Here is a 14,995-nt window from a genome sequence, read left to right as displayed (position 1 = left end):
GAAGAAATCATCGAAGATGTAAGCCCAAAAGAGGGTGTAGGAATGGTGGAAAATATTGCTTCTGCGTATGAAGTTGAATGATTGCTTAACCTGGCAGCAAAGGAAGTAATGCTAAATAATCATTTTATAAACATTCATCAACGTTATAACCTTAAACCTGTGTACCAGCATAATCCAATAAAATTGAAGATAAAAAAAAAAAATGTCATATTACAACTTAAATAAGTCTTAAATAGTATAAACATTAATCACAATGTACTTAAGCCACCTTCAATCAAGGTGATATTAGAAGAGTATATTAATATCTGAACCAAGCATGAGTGAGAAAAATTCACAGGCATGTCACCATACTATGGATTTCATGGGTTATGATGATCTGAATTAAATATGACCTACCTTAAGCCTGAGTATAACCTAGGGTCACTGCAGTGGCAGTGTGATCAGGTTAAATTGAAACTAAATCGATTAAATTAGGATATAAATTAGCTTGAAATGGTCCAATTAGAGAAGGTTCAAATTAGATCTTTAATGGCTTGTACAGTGAGTTTGATAGGGTTCAAGTTGGGCTAAGCCCATTCGATTTTAATAAAATCTTTTCTCGAGAGGGAGTGGTCAGCAGCGTAGCAGTAGTCTGTATCAACTGCAACAACCTGGTCTGTGTCAAAGACTAATATTACATGGCCAGCAACGGCACACAATTAATCTGCCATTCTGAGGTTCATCGACTGATGATGCTGATGGATTAAATGATTGGCAACATTATTGTGGATGTTCCACCACATAGATCTGAGTTTATACCACTGCTAGGACATCCTATTTTGATCCTTGTTTGTTTAGTGGTTTCAAAGTAGTCATTTAGAACACTAATAATATAGTTAATGTCAATGGTGTGAGAACTGGATTAGTCAGTGGAGCAACAGTGGATGGTTGTTACTGATAAGACAAGGTATGGTCTGAATATTGTGACACTCTAGTTTAGGTGCACACTGAGTTATGGATAAAATGGAGTTTATAGGCTTAAATAAATAATCTACAACTAACATGGAGTCAGCAATCCCAAACAAGTCATAATGAACTGTACATTTTTAGAATTGATTGATATTGATCCAGATGAATTGGTCTAATTTCAAAATCTCAGACGACCAGCTTAACCAACTGGGACACCTGATGCAAATGATCTGAAATACCTTGATACCAACAGATCCTATCAGAAATCATTCAAAATTGAACAAATATTACACAGTGCCCATGGCATGCATGATGTGATGTATAGAATACAGGTAAATGATTCAGTACCGAATCATGATGCATGGGTGTGAGGATTGAGGAGGCACAAATTCAATATAAATTTTTTAATATACTGTTTAAGAGTGAAGAGGTTTAAAAAGGAAAATATTAGAGACGTAAAATTAAATTCAGTATTGGTTAGCAAACTATTGTGAACTAGATAAAATAAGTATCTCTTAAAAAGAAATTACAAATGTAATATCTATGTAAAGAGGAGCAACCTATACTAAGAATTTATTCCATTAGGCCTTTGTGCCCTACTATTTGCATACTTCAATTTGTTTCAAAAACAAAAAAGAGGAATAAAGGCATTTTTAATGTATTTGTTGTTCAAAGAATAACAATTATGATATACCATTGGCTGTAGTTACAAAACCAAAAGCATAAATAGTTCCGTACCTTTTGTCATTTTCTAGGATAGAAGGATGAGAATTGTCCTTTTTTATGGGTAAAGAAAATAAAGCACTATTAACTCCCATGGAGCCCGAGGTAAACAGAGGAGTCGTACTATGTTCTTTTTGAATCACCGGCTTCTGAACTAATGGTCCTGGCATAGTAGGTGTTGGTGGCAATTGAGAAGTAAAGGGAGCAGGCATGGAAGGAAAAGTAAAACCCTTGTTGTAGTTGGCAAGGGAATCAATGGAAGGCTTCACATCAGATGTCTTGGAGAATAAAGATGTAGAGGGAAATTTTGTAAGCACTGTTGGAGTAGATCCCTCTGTTCCTATTAATGAAGATGGGACACCTTTACACTGAGAAAGCTTCAACTCATCTCCATTCTTGAATTGAAATGAAGGATTCAAAGCTTTGTGCTGAAAAACAAGATGATGAAAAAACTTCAGCAGTCTTGGAAGGATAAGCAGCATTAATTATATAGAAATACATAAAATTTTCAATCATGACAGACGAAGAGCTTCCATACCTCTGATTTATGTGTCTGAAAAACTAGCTTCTGATTCCCAGAAACTGCATCGCAATTTGAGAATCCAGCATCCACAGCATTATTACCATGCACGGTAGCAGTTGCAGATACTAAATTCATATTATTGTCTGCATATAAAGGCTTGACTCCTGAAGTAAAAGGTGATGGGTCCTTGTGAAGCACTTGATCCCCTTCTTGATTATGAGATAAGGAATTGATGATACCTGCAACTAGGCAAACAAAAGTAGGTTTTATATGCTTTCAAATACTATGGGAAGATTCCCAAGAGCATAATGTTTTGGAAATGAATGAATACCATCTGCAATTGTTACATCAAGGGGATTATCCTCTAGCTTGGGTGATTTTCCCTTTGGTGAAGGTGCTAACTTATCTAATTGTTGCAAGATTTGGTTTTGCATCTTAGTTGATTGAACTAAAGCAGGGTCAACAACACTGCTGGCTATTCTGTTAAAACCAGTTTCCTCATGTGCATCCAAACAATGCCTTTGTTTTGGTGATGAATCATCTTGCAAATCCTTCTTGAATACAGTTGAGGCACAAGGTTCAACATTTCTAGGAAGAACCGATTGGATTATTCTTCTTGATGAATTCAGACCAAGCTTTTGACGAACCCTTCGTATGGGACAAGTAGATCGAAAATCATTGTACAATGTTGAACCTTTTCGTTTCAACACCTACAAAGAATGAGACAGTTTGAAACTTTAGGTGATCACACATTATATCAAAAAATTTAAATAACAAATACTCTGCTCATGCAATCCACAGAGAGAAAAAAAAAATTGACAGAGAGAGATCACCAGATATATGGCACAAAATACATGTCCTTTAGTGTACAGTACAATGTTGTAGATACTAGATAGTAAAGTTTTAACATGTAGAAGCTCAAGCTAGATTAATTAAAAAAGTTGCTACTTTATTAAGCTCAAGAGATGAACTGTACAAAAGTTACTTTTATAACTAATATCCACTTGAAGCAATCTTGAAGTACATTAGCACTCAGTCTAGTGATGGAAAGGAGCGTAGAAGGATTGGGATTTGACAAAATTTCAAACCAAGCCAAATCTTTTAGGAGTCAAGAAAAAACACAAACCTGAACATATTTTTCTAGGGAGAAAAGACCCACCACATCATGTCCGAATTTCAAGGTTTTGAGTTCCCTCCAAAGTAGTGGAGTTTTGAATAACAATCTACATGGATATTTATTTTTATCGTATTCCAGAATCTCACCAGGTCAACTGCCTCCATTTGGATTTTTTTCCAAAAATTTCCACCTCTGTTAGATTTTTAAACGTCCTTTTAAATCAACTATATAATCATAAATTTATTTTGATTAAAGTCAAATATTTAAGCCGAAAGCCTAGTCTTGATCCACTCTCCAAAATTTCCAGAAACATAACTTGCAAAACTAAACCTAAATAGAATCTAATTTTTTAAGTCAATTGAGTTTGGACCAAATTAGCATAATATAGTAGTATACGCAGGTCACTTGAATATAACTAGTAAGAAAATAATGGCCTAGAGCTAAATTTTGACGTACACCTACAGTCAAAGACTCACTATTTATTAAACACTAACAACAACATCATTAAATATATGTCCAATATCTCCTAAATTCACTATAATAACTAAAGGACTCATCGTAAAAAAATTTCAAGTCATAGAAATGTGCAAATTCTTCTTTTTCATTTATGTTTTACCATTAGTTGTCTTCTTAAATAAATAAGCTATAATTGATCACCTAAGCATAAAATCAAATTAATATTCAAAAAATTTTGATTCCTTCTGTTCTCCTCTAAATTATCCTTTCCCCAAATTGCATGGTGTGACTCATCAATTAATCACGTCATCATGAAGAAAAATTGACATCACTTCTATTCTTATAGAGAACAGCTGAATCTCAACCAGAACTACACCTAGTCAATTATCTTTAAAGTTTCTTTAAAATCATTTGCTCTAATATCAAAATAATAAACAAATAGCTCATAGAGTGCTTATCAAATAGTTTGCAAAAAATGTTCCCATTGTTTCTTGATTGTTTCATCACCTACAAACCTATCTTTTAGACATCTAATATTACCTAAATCTCTAGAGTTTCTTTTTCTAGTTTTAGCAATATTGTGAATATCCTTTTTGCAATTCTTAGCATAAATTCCATGGATTATTATAGTCTATTTTTTTACACAAAACTATTTTATATAAAAGCTGTGTGGGTGGTTTAAATTTTTGAATAATTCCTAAGTTATAGTGCTTGGTGAAGTGCTTTAGGATTCCAACCTACCAAATATGTAATGTAGAATCATTTGACAACTTGAAAGTTCTTAGATATTTATCATGGAAACACATACCATCATCGTCATTCAACAACAACAACTAGACTTTCCCCACAATTTGGGGACAGCTAGATGGATCTTACCACGCCATTGAACAGGATGTAATGCTATATTCTACCACTTATTCTTACAACAACACACAATGTCACAAGAAGACAAAAAAATAAGTGACAAATTAAGATCAGTACATTACCTGCCCCTGCCCCACTGCTTGTTTGGTGACTGATGTCTCAAGAGACAAGGATCCAGAATAACCATCTTTGGAAGATCCCTCACCCTTAAATGACAGTAACATCAAATTAGCAGAGAACAATAGTCCCCAGATATATTCCAGAATGGAAGCTTTCATATGTAAAATTTATATCAAGTCTCTACATCCAGACACATCATGTAACACATCGCATGGCAGTAATTTCACAAACCTTAACAGAAGGAGACTTTGGCATTTTATGCATTGCAGTTCTTTGAGCAGATATTGGAGTATAATAGCTATTGTCAGGAATCTCAGCTGATATATGAGAGAGAATGAGAGGTTTTGAACTGCTAACGTCAAATTTTTTGGCAGAAGTTATATGACTTTGCCCCTGTTTATTCTCGTGAAGCAGATGCTTCTGCCAATTTAAATGAAAAGGGGAAGCATTTGAAACCTTGGAGTTCATATATTCTTTTGCAAGTTCCACTGGTGAAACATTATGACCATCAGGAACCTAAAAAATGTCAAGCAACATTAGGAAGATAAAGAATAATATAAAGATGATTGCAGGTTGATTTATTGGGCAGGGTTAGGTTATTCCTGGCATTATTTATTTCCACAGGAGTGTATACTAAATCAAAAGACACATAAAAGTTATCACTAAAATGAGATGTAATGAAATAAAATATTTTCCCAAAGAGCAAGACGCCTAAAGAACTTACAGGATCCTTGTATGGACGTGAGTAATCTGTTGTTGCTGGCAAAGGAACAACTACATTTTTTGCATCATTTGCTTCAGATCTTTCAGTATCTGAATTAATAATTCTTGACTGCAGAATACCCATCAAATGCTCATATTGGGCTCTGTTAAAAAAAGTAAAAGGATTGGTATTAGGATTAAAAGATCAAAAATAACACTTGAGAAGCTAAACAAAAGCTTCAGATGCTAAGTTCAGTATGGTTCTTCCATAATTACATCAAAAGTTAATAGGGAAACATGGCAAAGGCAAGTAAATTTACAAAATAATAATAATACTAATAATAATAATAATAATAATACAGGTAGCCGATCCAGTAGATGGTGTGGAAATAAACATGAGATGCATACATAGGTGGCTTGTGAAAACACATTTCCACACTAAGTATGGAGGTTGAGGCTAAAGATGCAACCATACAAGAATGGACAAGAAACCTCCAGTTGTAATCAAGATTACTCATAACTCATGTTCTAATCTAAGGATGATATGAGATGGTAACTACAAGAATCTTCCTCTCTACATCCATGACAATTTTCTTGTTGGAAGGACAAAAAATGTGATAAAGCCCAATGGCGTAGAAGGGTCTATATAGCCGACCTACCTAGTGGGATAGGCTTGATTGTTGTTGTTGTTGTTGTTGAAGGACAAAAAAATGAGTTGATATAGAATGAAGGAATCCAAGAAGCTCAATTTTACAACTAGATGAAGTAATTTGAGGTGTTTCAGATGACAATGAATTTCAAAGATGAGAAAGAGCAGCATAAGGTGCTTGCCTTGTGAAACTTTTCTGGCCAATAAGTTGCTCAAACTCCAAAACTGCATAGTCCTCGGGATTATTTGCTGCAACATTTTGGTTGTTGGTTTTATTTTCTGGTAGTTCAGCTGAGATATCCTGCATGACAAAGGAATATCCACAAATAAGGACATTGATATGTGTTACTGAATTACCTTGTAACAAACATCAGGGTGGTTGATCAAATGTAGAGCCATTTCTTTTCAAGTATCCTTCAAAATCAACACATGGAGATTAGGTAGCCACTATTGACAAGACCTGGGACAGAAACAATCTGTTTTGAAGAAATAAAGCATCACAGACCAACCCTATCAAATCGTTCCGCATTGGTAGGACTTAGAACTACATGAGGTTACAGTTCAGTTTATCAGTATTTATTTGTTCACACATTTATCAAACATATTGTTTATTGGAGCATTTCTAGCTATGTTCTGTTCATCCCAACATTTAAAATTAGTCTCACATTTAACTTTGGGCTAATAGCACCAATACTACACATTTATATCTTCCAACAATGCCAATGTCGAGTGAGGGAAAGAATTTTAGATAATTTGCAGGCAAAAAGATTCCGATACAAGATAATATTACTAAATTGTGCTCCATGCCATATGTTCAAAGAATCCTATGACTCAATGTGATTGGTTGACTCATTTTGACCAGGATAAAGTGCTACTAATTGCAAATTCAATCTTCTTTGTTTTAAGGAGAAAACTTTTTTTGGGAAAATCAATTATTTTCTATGGTTTGAATGTGACACTAATATGTAATAAAAAAAATATTTTAATTGCATTTGGGAAACTAAGGGGAATTTTTCCCCTTCTCTAGGTTCAGTGAGTTAGATGGTTGATCGTGATGAACAGACCAAGCGACTCTCGCTACCTGCCCAACCAAAGCAGCCAACCAACATTCCCAATCCCATCAAATTGCCCTGCCCAACAGAACACTTTCCCAATCTGAAAACTATAAACATTTCTTTAATGGTTGCAGCATAAGAATCTTGTGAACTTGAAAATAATTCAATTAAATGCTATATTTTTCTGCTACTTACATCAGAAATTGTTCCAATAACCTCTTGTGTGGACTGAGACAAAGAAGTTTCATCTGCAAATTCAATCCACAGGTAATATGTGAGCATTAGTTTAAACAAAAATTTAGTGGAAACAATTACACGTAGGAAAGACTCAGATTTTTCAAGTTTGAACTAATGAAAATGGTTAATCAAGGAGACAATCTTATTAAAAAAAACTCATAAAGCTTTTGTGCAAGTGAGATATTCGTGAACAACCATAGTAGCAGGGGAAACCCATTTTCTAAATGCACCATCCAAGATATAAAATCCCCAACACAAAAAAAACAACGAAAATACCACTATCAATTCACAGAATCAAAACACTTAGAATTGTGTTAAAGGCAATTAGCACCCCCTTCTAATATTTGATTTAGGCATCAACTTTTAAATTCAATAAAAAGAAGATTTATGGCAGCTCTATCAAAATTTTTAGAACATAGGACTGGCCGACTGGCTAGAATTGCACATGAACAGCAAAACATCGAGTTTTGGTTTGATCAGGCTTAGCTTCAATAATCTGTTATCAATCAAGGGTGTGATTCAATTATAAATTCCATATTTTGATTCATCTAAGTTACACTATGCTCATGTAAGGCTCAAGGCTGGCTTGTTCACAATTAGAGCTTGCTCAACTTGATTGATTATGTTAGAAATCAAAAACATAAATTACTAACAAATGGACCTTTCACCAAGCTCAGGTAAGGCTTATGTTAGAACATGGAAATTTCACCGAGCTCAGGTAAGTCTTGTGTTAGAACTTAGACGCTTGAATTATTATGACAATCTTACAATCTACAACGTCAACAATCTATCAGTTGGTTGGCAATGGGAAAGCCAATTATTGAATTGGACACCTCTGCATATCATAAAGACGTTAGGTATAGTGTACCACAAGAACAGGATCAAAAAAATAATCCAACAGCTTAAATAACAAAACTAGAGCATAAATGTAAACAATTCCAACCAATCACAAAGCACAGAGCAACAAAAGATCCTAGAGAATCATTACGTTAGTGAGATTCAGTTAGGCTGGTGGGGTGGCTGTAATAATTCTCCAATTCCTTATTTGCTTGGGAGGAAAGAAGCTAGGGAAGAAAGACCAGATAAAATAGATAATTTGGATAAAACAAAAGCCAGGTGACAAGTTGTTTATTCAAAAAGAGAAAAGAGTGGGGAAGAAATTAATTTTAAAATTGACAAAAGGCTTACTTTTACCCTGGTCAGTTTCCTGTGGTTGCTTCCATCAGCCATCATTGACCAACAAAATCCACTGATTGGACATGTGCAGCGATGGCAAGCTAGTAACCAGTGGTAGATCATCAAGTGATGATAACCAACAATGATCAACCAACGTGTAGAAGTGGGACATGATGGGTGGGAAGAAAACTAAATTTCGAAGAGGAAAGAAATCAAGTTTCATTCTAATTTCAGGAGAGAGATTTGAGAAGAAAGCAAGGATGTTTTATTTTCCTTATCTTTTATTCCTTCCTCAACTTTCTCTCCAAGCAAAATTATCTTTGCTCAAAGCTTCCTCTCTTCCCTACTTTCTCCAAGTAAACAGATCCCAATTGCAGCAACAACGGGAAAGGGCAATGGTGAGAGGAGCAAAAAAGGGTTTCTGTAGCCCATATAAATATACTTCTCAAGCTGATCTGGTTATTGTAGGTCCATATAATGCTTGATTTCCATTCAATACAGTTGATGTCATTAAGTTGCATACTTTATGTAGTAGCCTGGCTAGATATAACCGCATGTGCAAAAATAACAACAAAGCAAGGTTTAAAATGTTATCTACACCAAGAAGAATGACACATAATTTTCCCCCTTTCCTACTCATCTCCCCTTCTGCTAAGACTTCATATTGCATGAAAAGGTTAGCTCCCATGATGACAGGAAAGAGTAATCTGATTCTATTAACCTAGTCAATAAATTAATAGGCACATGATAATGGTTGTCAAATGGTTCCTAGTAGGCAGCTCTTTTAAAAAGTAGCGTGGGAAGACCGCCTAGGCGATCTAAGCGAGTTTATGGAAGTAAAAAAAGTTATAAGTTGTTGGTTCATCTGATATTATAAAGTAACTCTAGTTATCACCATTAGCCCACCTGATATCCCTTGTTCGCTCAAGCCTCCAACTATATAAGATTTTCACCTACCCTTTTCACCCGATATGAGCAATATACAATGATTTTCAACTATTTATGTGTATTACCACTCTTTTCTTGTCTCTTTCTTCTCATTCATTACAAACTTCTTCATCAATTAATTCAGTTAGCTTAGATTTATTTCTAGATTTTGTTGCAATGTGCAATATGAAATGTTTTATTGTTGTTGCATGTTTAGTCGTTACTATTAATTATGATTCATCTATTTGCAATTGTAAACCTTTTTTGTTTGATTAAGGATACAATTTATATGTATTGGTCACTCTTAATTTAATTTATTTCTCTCCCTTATTTTAATATTATTTAATCTCGACCACCACCTAGGAGCCAGCTTGTCTGGAATCATTTTTTTAATACCTTACTTAATATAGGCTTTAGAGTTAATACAAAAACAGAACTAGTCCAAAGCAATCACCAATAATTATTAACATGGCAAAAAAGGCTCAGTTTTGAAGAAAAACATTCAATGGTGTCCACATAGATAATCAATCCGTCGCCTGGACAAACCGTGCATCTTTGAACAAATGTTTTAGATTACTACATGGATTGAATAACAAATCAACTTCATGAGAAAATTATCAGAAAAATATGCTAGAGAAGATTGATGGAAATCGAGGAAAACACTAACGCAAAGCAATCAATTGAACCCATGGGATCAAAAAATAAGAAAATAAGGCATTCGGCTGCAGAAAAGCAACAACGCAGAGTTGATCGTCCAAAGACTGACAATCAATATACGTCTTTAAATCCATCAAGGAAAAAACGAAGAAGAAGAAAGAAGCCAACCAATTGTTTCATAATCTCACGAGTCGATCAGAAAATGTCACGAACAAATGGAAAATATACACAGAGGGGAACCAAAACCCTAGGACGATATCCAAAAAAAAAAAACAATTACAGACACAAGCTAAACAAGGAAAGAACTGCCCTGGTAAAAATCCAAGAAGAAAGATTCGGGTCTCCGACCTAGAACCGGAAATCCCTGGATCGGGGACGCAGGAGGCCGCTTGCGGAACACCGACGATAACAGCCTGGACGCGCCGTTGGCGATAAACCACGATGCCGGAACGACGAACTTCCCAAGCCAGCTTCTTTCCTCCGTCTCCAGCGGTGGGTCCTTGACGCCGCGGCCTGAGGCAGGGGGCCGGTCATACGGCGTTATCGCACCCCTCCGGAGCGGCTTCCGCCTCATCTTCCCCCCAGTCCCGCCCCCGTACCCTGGCTCCTCCATGGGAAAAAGCGCAAGTTCGGATCAAGAAGGAAGAGGAGGGCGACGGCGAAGGAGCTGCGTCTTGAGTCGCAGTGGAAAAAAACACGAAGAATTGAGAAGCCTTCGACCGCGCTGGAGAACCACAGCGAAAAGAGCAATAAAAAGACGGAGATCAAGTCCGCCGCTTTAATGTCCGTGCGCTAATGTCCACCAGTGCCCTTTTTTTAAAATAAATAAATAAAATAATAATAATAATAATAATAATAATAATAAATAGAACATAAATAAATTTTAAAATCAATTAAGACTACTCACTGCCAACATTATAGCAATATAATTAAAATATAAGTTAAAACAAATGCATTACCTCTGATAAATTGGGATTATCATACCAAAACAATTTTGTCACAGATTGTTACAGCTTACATTCACCAATATCAAGCTCAACAAAAAAAAAAGAATGGCACCCCATCATTACAATACCATATTACAAAACACATCATAAAACCAAGAGTATTAAACAGGGGATTGATTAGATGATATCCCCGCAAAAAATTGCACTTAGAACTTAGAACACCACATGTAATCTCAATCATATGATACAATTTGACCAAAACAAATGGAATAGAGTATTTTCTGTTCACCCTTGCGTTCCTGTGACAAGTCTCCAGTTACTGATTCGGGGTGAATTCTCCAGAAGCAACAACAAGCCGAGGTTGGCATTTGACGAGCCGAACGTGTACCTGATGGAACAGATTTTAGTAGTAGCAAAACTATGATCAGAATTTAGACAAACCAAAAAGTTTTTTGCGTACCTGGTTCGAGATGGCTTCTTTCTCCAGAGAAGAAATGCCATTACCCACTGAGAAGGAAGGCAAACTAATTAGCTTCAGGATAAAGTTTAATAACAAAGTTTATACAAAAGGTAAGCAATAGCATCTATCTTTCATCAAATGCACAAGAGTGACTTAGAGGAAAAACAGTTTATATAGACAGCAAAAGGGGAAAGATCAGTTAAAAGTTTTATTATTGCTCGTCCACTGAAAGCATGGTTGTACTTCTAGAGCCTCGTGCAAATGTATTACACCTGTGACCTCGTATGCATATTACATACATGCATATTGTCGCCATTGGCTGTCGTAGTTCTCCAAACTATTCAAGCTCAGCTACATAAATCTTCTCTCCAGTGAGCTCTATGCAAACCAATTTCACTAGGAATATTCCAACTAATTAAATCACCTTCTACTAGAAAAACTAAAATCTGTTTGGTGTCTCTACCTCATCTACCTTCCACTCTGATAGATTCAACTCATCTAACTCTGGAATTTATGAAACTTGAACAAAATCAATAGGCCCAATGCAGGAATGCAGGATTATTCCCCTTTTACCTCTGAGATTAATCTAGTGAAACTCAATTTCGTTTTTGACCACTTTTTGATAACCATCCTTTGTTCCCGTGGTTTAGCCAGCAAGATTTGGCTAAACCAAGACAAAGAAATTAATGAATAAGGTCTTGGAAGCACAACAAAAAAATCTATGAACTCCTTGCATAGACCTAAATTCCAATTTAAATATGCGCCAATGCACCCACCTAAAGAAATAAGTTAATACCATCTTTGCTTGATGGAGTATGGATAAGAAAATTGCTCTCTTTCACACAAATGGTTTAATGCCACCAACATTATGAAAATATGCAGAACTCAAATCTCACCATTTGGATGCTACAAACAAAACCAGGAAACTGTGGAGGGAAAGCTAAACAGATGTGTCAGAAGGTAACACCATAAAATGACATATAAATCTTCCCCTTTAACGGGCGTAAGTTATAGACTTTTCTTTATAAGACAGAGATGATCAGGGGTATGGAAATTATCATATGTGGAATAGATTACTCTCTTGCATAATATAATTGATTAGGTTTGTTTGTTTGCTTATTTCTTTAATGCCGATCGATAGTGTGATTTATGAAAACTTACAATTTAGGGCTAACATAATAATAAAACTGCAAGAACTAACCCCACCAATATATACAAGATGAATAGTTAATGTGCTGTGAGTTTTAAAGCAATCATCAGGTTTATCTGATTGATGAATAAAAAGGGATACCTTAAGCACAGCAAAAACTGAGAAATTTGTGGATGAAGAACTTTTTTTAACAATTTTCTTCTCAGGAGAGAGATCCTTATGCAGCTGGTGTGCTAACTCTCTGAGCAGCACCAGCTGTGCCTTCTCTGTTCGCATTGAAATAATGGCCTGCCTCATTGACTCCCTGTCTGCCTCAAGTGTCTGCAGTCTCATGTACAGATTTCTAATATCTGGAGCCCCACCTTCCATCTCCCCTCTCTCGCACTTCTTCCTTTGTGTGTCAACGCAATTCTCGACAGCACTTTCTGTTGCAGTCTCATGCACTGCATCGAGTATGCACACCCTGTCACTAACATCGTCCGCACCACCGTCATCGAGAGATGGTCTATCCATTGAAGCAGGAAAATCCTCCCCCTTAAGGGGCTGTTGCAGTTTCACACTGGGAATCGAATCATAGCTACTGAACGAAGAAGATCTGAAATGGCCAGAAGGTCCGGGTCCCGGGCCCTCCTCGACCACGCCTTTCTCTAGCAGGTCAGTAGCGATCGGCGAGGTCTCTAGCTCACAAATCTGGTGCTCCGAACTCTCAAGGTCCTCTTCGGCATGCGGGGTCTCCCGAAAAGCAAACTTCTTGAGATTAGCAGACTCATCATAATAATCCCCTTTGCCTTGGACGTCATTGGGCAGGTTGCACTTCAACGGAGGGTATTCACTTGTGAATATCTCCTCCTCGTATTGGGATGCACCAAGGTCGCCGTTCGCGTCGCCACCGCAGGGTGCTGTGGCGTCGACGTCGTCAGGATCGATGCCGTGGGAGACGAGAAGGTCTCGGTAAGCCTGGAGCCGCAATATGAGGTCTTCGATGGCTTCTTCGCGCTTAAATACAAGTTCCTCTAGGTCAAGTAGCTCCTGCTGGTCGTGCTCCATCTTCTCCTCGGCGAACCGCTTGAACTGCCGGGCGTCCATCTGCGCCTCCGCCTTCTCCCGCTGGAGCCGGAGAATCATCGACATGGCCTCGCTGGCGGCCGAGGCGGCGGCGTTACGCTCCTCGTCCAGCTCCGCGCACAGTTCCTGAATCGTCTCCTGCTGGTTCTCCACGGCCTCGCGCAGCGCCTCCAGCTCGTTCTCGACCTCCACACGGGCAGCGACCTCCCCGCCGCCGCCATCTGCGGAGTCAGATTCGAAGCGGCGCTTCATGGAGCGTCGGAAGGAAGGGGATGCGGGGCGGCAGCAGAAGGGGCAGGCGCATGGGCAGAGGTGGCCGCCGGCGGAGGGGCCGGGAAGGGATAGGGGATCAAGATCCATGGGAGGCGGAAGGATCTGGGGATCATTCGAGGATTGTGGATTGGATCGGCGGCAGTTTCCGCGGTTTGGAATTGGGAGGAAAAGGAAAGGAAAGGAGGGCGGAGAAGTAGTTGGGGCGGCGGGGGCTGAGAAACGTGCCGCTGTCGGAGTCGCGGAAGATGAGCTCAGCGAAACATCCGACAGGGGAATTTCATAGATAATGTTAGAAGGAAAAAATAAAATAAAATATATATACACATTAAACAAAGGCTGCACTAATAAATATATATTAAATGTTTAGCATATAAATAGTTAAAGTATAACTTAAAAGAGCCTTCCGTAGTCAATTTTCTTACCACAATTATCTAATCGATTATTGCAACAATGTTATTATTTGAGTAATTTTAAATAATATTAAAGGTGGTTTTAATTATTATTATTTTTTATAACCTATGTTTTAGTGACTATCTTACTATGAGATACAATATTTAAATAGTAAGTATTATTTGAGAAATAATTTTACAGAATTTTTTAAAAAATTTTAGAAATTTTTCAGTATTTAAACGGAGTTATGACATATTTAAGAGGATAAATTTATTGGATTTAGAACTTGTTTGGAATATCAATTAAGTGGAAGTTGATTGGTTTCATTAACCTAAGGTATAAATAGGCTAACCCAAGTATATTAAATCATAACCTAAGTTTACTTCTCCTCTCCCGATTCTTCTCTTCCTGATCCGTCGCTCACCTTTCCCTCCTATGCGATCTCGTCATGCCGCTCGATCGCCCTGTAGTTGTCCTCACCGGGTCACACCACCCCGATCGCCTGACGCCTCTTCCCCTTCGCATAAGGCTAGATCATTGATGTTGCAGTCACTGT

At 37.3% G+C, this 14,995-nt stretch overlaps 2 protein-coding genes across 2 annotated transcripts; both read right to left on the bottom strand.

Moving 5' to 3' along the window:
- Positions 1-10,893, bottom strand: LOC121986432 (nuclear pore complex protein NUP1-like; the record flags this gene model as incomplete). The annotated part of the gene is given in 10 exon segments (XM_042540387.1): positions 1-90; positions 1,687-2,099; positions 2,210-2,433; positions 2,526-2,904; positions 4,754-4,837; positions 4,983-5,267; positions 5,476-5,617; positions 6,285-6,403; positions 7,353-7,405; positions 10,503-10,893. Coding segments are annotated over 10 exon segments (2,054 nt in total), but the record flags the coding sequence as incomplete, so codon positions are not given.
- Positions 10,894-11,109: 216 nt separating this feature from the next.
- Positions 11,110-14,328, bottom strand: LOC121986431 (myosin-binding protein 7-like). The gene is made up of 3 exons (XM_042540385.1): positions 12,853-14,328; positions 11,562-11,608; positions 11,110-11,489 (listed from the first exon to the last, which is right to left on the bottom strand). Exons 1-3 carry the CDS (start codon positions 14,134-14,136, stop codon positions 11,387-11,389), a joined length of 1,434 nt encoding a protein of 477 aa, XP_042396319.1. The 5' UTR covers positions 14,137-14,328; the 3' UTR covers positions 11,110-11,386.
- Between the last annotated feature and the right edge of the window lie 667 nt (positions 14,329-14,995).

Source organism: Zingiber officinale, chromosome 5B (assembly GCF_018446385.1).
Source record: "Zingiber officinale cultivar Zhangliang chromosome 5B, Zo_v1.1, whole genome shotgun sequence".
In the NCBI taxonomy this organism is placed as follows: Eukaryota; Viridiplantae; Streptophyta; class Magnoliopsida; order Zingiberales; family Zingiberaceae; genus Zingiber; species Zingiber officinale.
This window is presented reverse-complemented; position numbering and strand designations above follow the sequence as displayed.